Source organism: Anarrhichthys ocellatus, unplaced genomic scaffold (assembly GCF_004355925.1).
Source record: "Anarrhichthys ocellatus isolate YVR2014 unplaced genomic scaffold, GSC_Weel_1.0 scaffold303, whole genome shotgun sequence".
Classification (NCBI taxonomy): Eukaryota; Metazoa; Chordata; class Actinopteri; order Perciformes; family Anarhichadidae; genus Anarrhichthys; species Anarrhichthys ocellatus.
The window spans coordinates 1,446-4,242 of NW_022280319.1; the positions used below are offsets into that span (position 1 = coordinate 1,446).

Below are 2,797 nucleotides of genomic sequence, written 5' to 3' on the forward strand. Positions count from 1 at the left end.
ACCAATCAATGAACCAATCACGGGCCGCCTACTACAGACCAATCAATAAACCAATCACAGGCCGCCTACCACAGACCAATCAATGAACCAATACGTTTTATAGTCGGTGTTCTAATCGCGTGTTTGTGAACGTGCTAACGTGTTTCTTAACGTGTGTTTCTTAACGCGTGTTTATTAACACACGTTTATTAACGTGTGTTTAATAACCCGTTTATTAACATGTTCATCGACTCGTGTCTTTTGACCCGTTTTTATTAATGCTAGTCTATTCACATGTTTGTTCACATGTTTATTAACGCTTGTTTATTCACATGTATATTAATGCTTGTTTATTCACGTGTTTATTAACGCTTGTTTGTTCACGTGTTTGTTCACACGTTTATTCACGTGTTTGTTCACGTGTTTGTTCACGTGTTTGTTCACGTGTTTGTTCACATGTTTATTCTCATGTTTATTCTCATGTTTATTCACGTTTATTAACTTGTTTATTAACGCTTGTTTATTAATTAACATGTTTGTTCACATGTTTATTAACATGTTTGTTCACATGTTTATTCACTTGTTTATTAACGCTTGTTTATTAACATGTTTATTAATGCTTGTTTTATTAAGCTAAGAGTAAACAGACTTCAAACACTAAGAGGTAACGCTGTGGTGTGAAGGAATTATTCCACATCTCATATGTAACATATAAACATCGTACTGATTAATAATAAAATGATCTAATAATATAAACTTATTACTGATTCATAATATATTAATAAATGTTGATGTCTTTAGAAAGTGGACAACGTCTCCACATCAGAGATCAGGTTGGACATATCGCTGCAGACAGAGGACCAATCAGACGAAGACAAAGAGAATGAGCCTGAAGACCACGATGATGATGAAGATAATAATGATGATGATGGAGGAGGATGGATCACTCCTGGTAACATCAAACAGGTGAAGATGGACTCTGCTGATTGGACGGCTCCTGCTGATGTCCAAGTGGGATGTCTGACCACCGACTTCGCCATGCAGGTAACTGTAGGTCCAGGTCACCTGTAGGTCCAGGTCACCTGTAGGTCTTTCTGTTAGAAGGTTCATTCATGGAGTAGATCTGCTTTATTATATAGAAACACGTTTTTTAATAAACATATTCATTAACACATTTATTAACATATTTAATAAAGTGTTTATTGACACGTTTATTAACACGTTTATTAACGCGTGTTTATTATCATATTAAACAAAGAAAAGCATAAAATGCTTGAAATATGACTCCTATAATCGGTTATTGATTAATGCTTTAATCTGATCCTCTGTCGTTCCAGAACGTTCTCATTCAGATCGGTCTTCATGTTCTGTCTGTTAACGGGATGCTGATCAAACAGGCGAGGAACTACATCCTGAGATGTCACGCCTGCTTCAGGTGAGTCCAATTCACCTGAGACCAGAACCTAGTGTTGATAGAACCCTGAGGACCAGAGAGTCTCTGGACCAGAGACCAGAACCTAGTGTTGATAGAATCCTGAGGACCAGAGAGTCTCTGGACCAGGTCTTTAATGTGGATGTGGTCTAACTTTCAGGACCACCAGCATCATGAACAAAGTGTTCTGTCCTCACTGTGGAAACCCAACTCTGAAGAAACTCGCTGTGACGGTCGGAGAGGACGGAAATACCAAGATGCACTTCTCTAAGAACCCCAAAGTCCTGAACCCAAGAGGGCTGAGGGTGAGACACACACGCACACACACACACTCTCTCCTGTAGCACTAGATATTCATATAAAAACTAAATAAATGCAGTAAAAAGACATGTAGTGAAGTATAAAGTAGCAGTAGATGGGACAGTACATCAGACCTGTACTAGAGCGTGACCCTTTGCCTTGGCCTCATGGAGGTAAACACCGTAACAAACCTCAGCTGGTAGAGGACCAGTAGACTGTAGTACTTGTACCTGATGTACCATATGTCTCATGTGTTCCAGCACCCTCTACCTCGGCCTCATGGAGGTAAACACAGCAACAACCCTCAGCTGGTGGAGGACCAGAGCTTCCCCCAGCAGAGACTGTCCCGTAAAGCCCGTCAGAAGACCGATGTCCTGGACCCGGACTACGAGGCCGGAGGGTCCCCCTTCTGCCAGAATGACGTCTACAGCCGAGCCGCCAACCTGCAGATCAGAGACGGGCGCTGCGGTGGCGGCAAGAGGCGGAGCAACCCAAACTCCGCCCACAAGAAGTTTGTGAAGAAGAAGTGAGCGATTGATTTGGACTCCTGAAGACCAGGACCTGGAGGACCTCCAGGTCCAAACTGAAGAACGAAGAAAATACAGAACGGTCCTTTAAACAGAAACTTGTCACATTAATAAGGTTTATGTATCGAATCTACTATAATAAATATGATCTCATGACTTCTCTTTATTTTAATGTAAAGACACATTCATGACTTATTTATAATATTTAATCCATAAAAGAACATTTGAAGAACAAACGTGAAACAGGAAACTGTTTCTGATCCAGACATATTCATTATTCATATATTTATTCTTCATATATTTATTATTAGATTGATTAATGTCAAACACAAGTCAGTTTCCACGGTAATGTTTTATTATTATTTTTTAATAAACTTTAGATTTCTGAACACTTTGAATAAAGATTAAAGGTCCTTCAGTCCACAGAGAAGTCTTCTTCTTCTTCTTCCTCGTCTCCTCTCGTCTCTTCTTCTGGTTCCTCAGAGTCTCTGAGAGCGGACTGGACAGACTCCGGGTCCAGCCCTCCTGACTCCGGTCCTGGGTCCTGGATCTGGGTCTC

At 40.5% G+C, this 2,797-nt stretch overlaps 1 protein-coding gene across 1 annotated transcript in view; it reads left to right on the forward strand.

Annotated features, from left to right (window-relative positions):
- The window catches only part of LOC116401263 (RNA-binding protein NOB1-like), a gene marked incomplete at its 5' end in the record, with an annotated part of 3,395 nt that extends 1,000 nt beyond the window's left edge, over positions 1-2,395 (forward strand). The window contains 4 exons of the mRNA XM_031879584.1: positions 781-1,023; positions 1,317-1,414; positions 1,572-1,716; positions 1,972-2,395. Coding sequence (XP_031735444.1) covers positions 781-1,023; positions 1,317-1,414; positions 1,572-1,716; positions 1,972-2,241 — 756 coding nt within the window. The remainder of the gene's footprint in view (positions 1-780; positions 1,024-1,316; positions 1,415-1,571; positions 1,717-1,971) is intronic.
- Between the last annotated feature and the right edge of the window lie 402 nt (positions 2,396-2,797).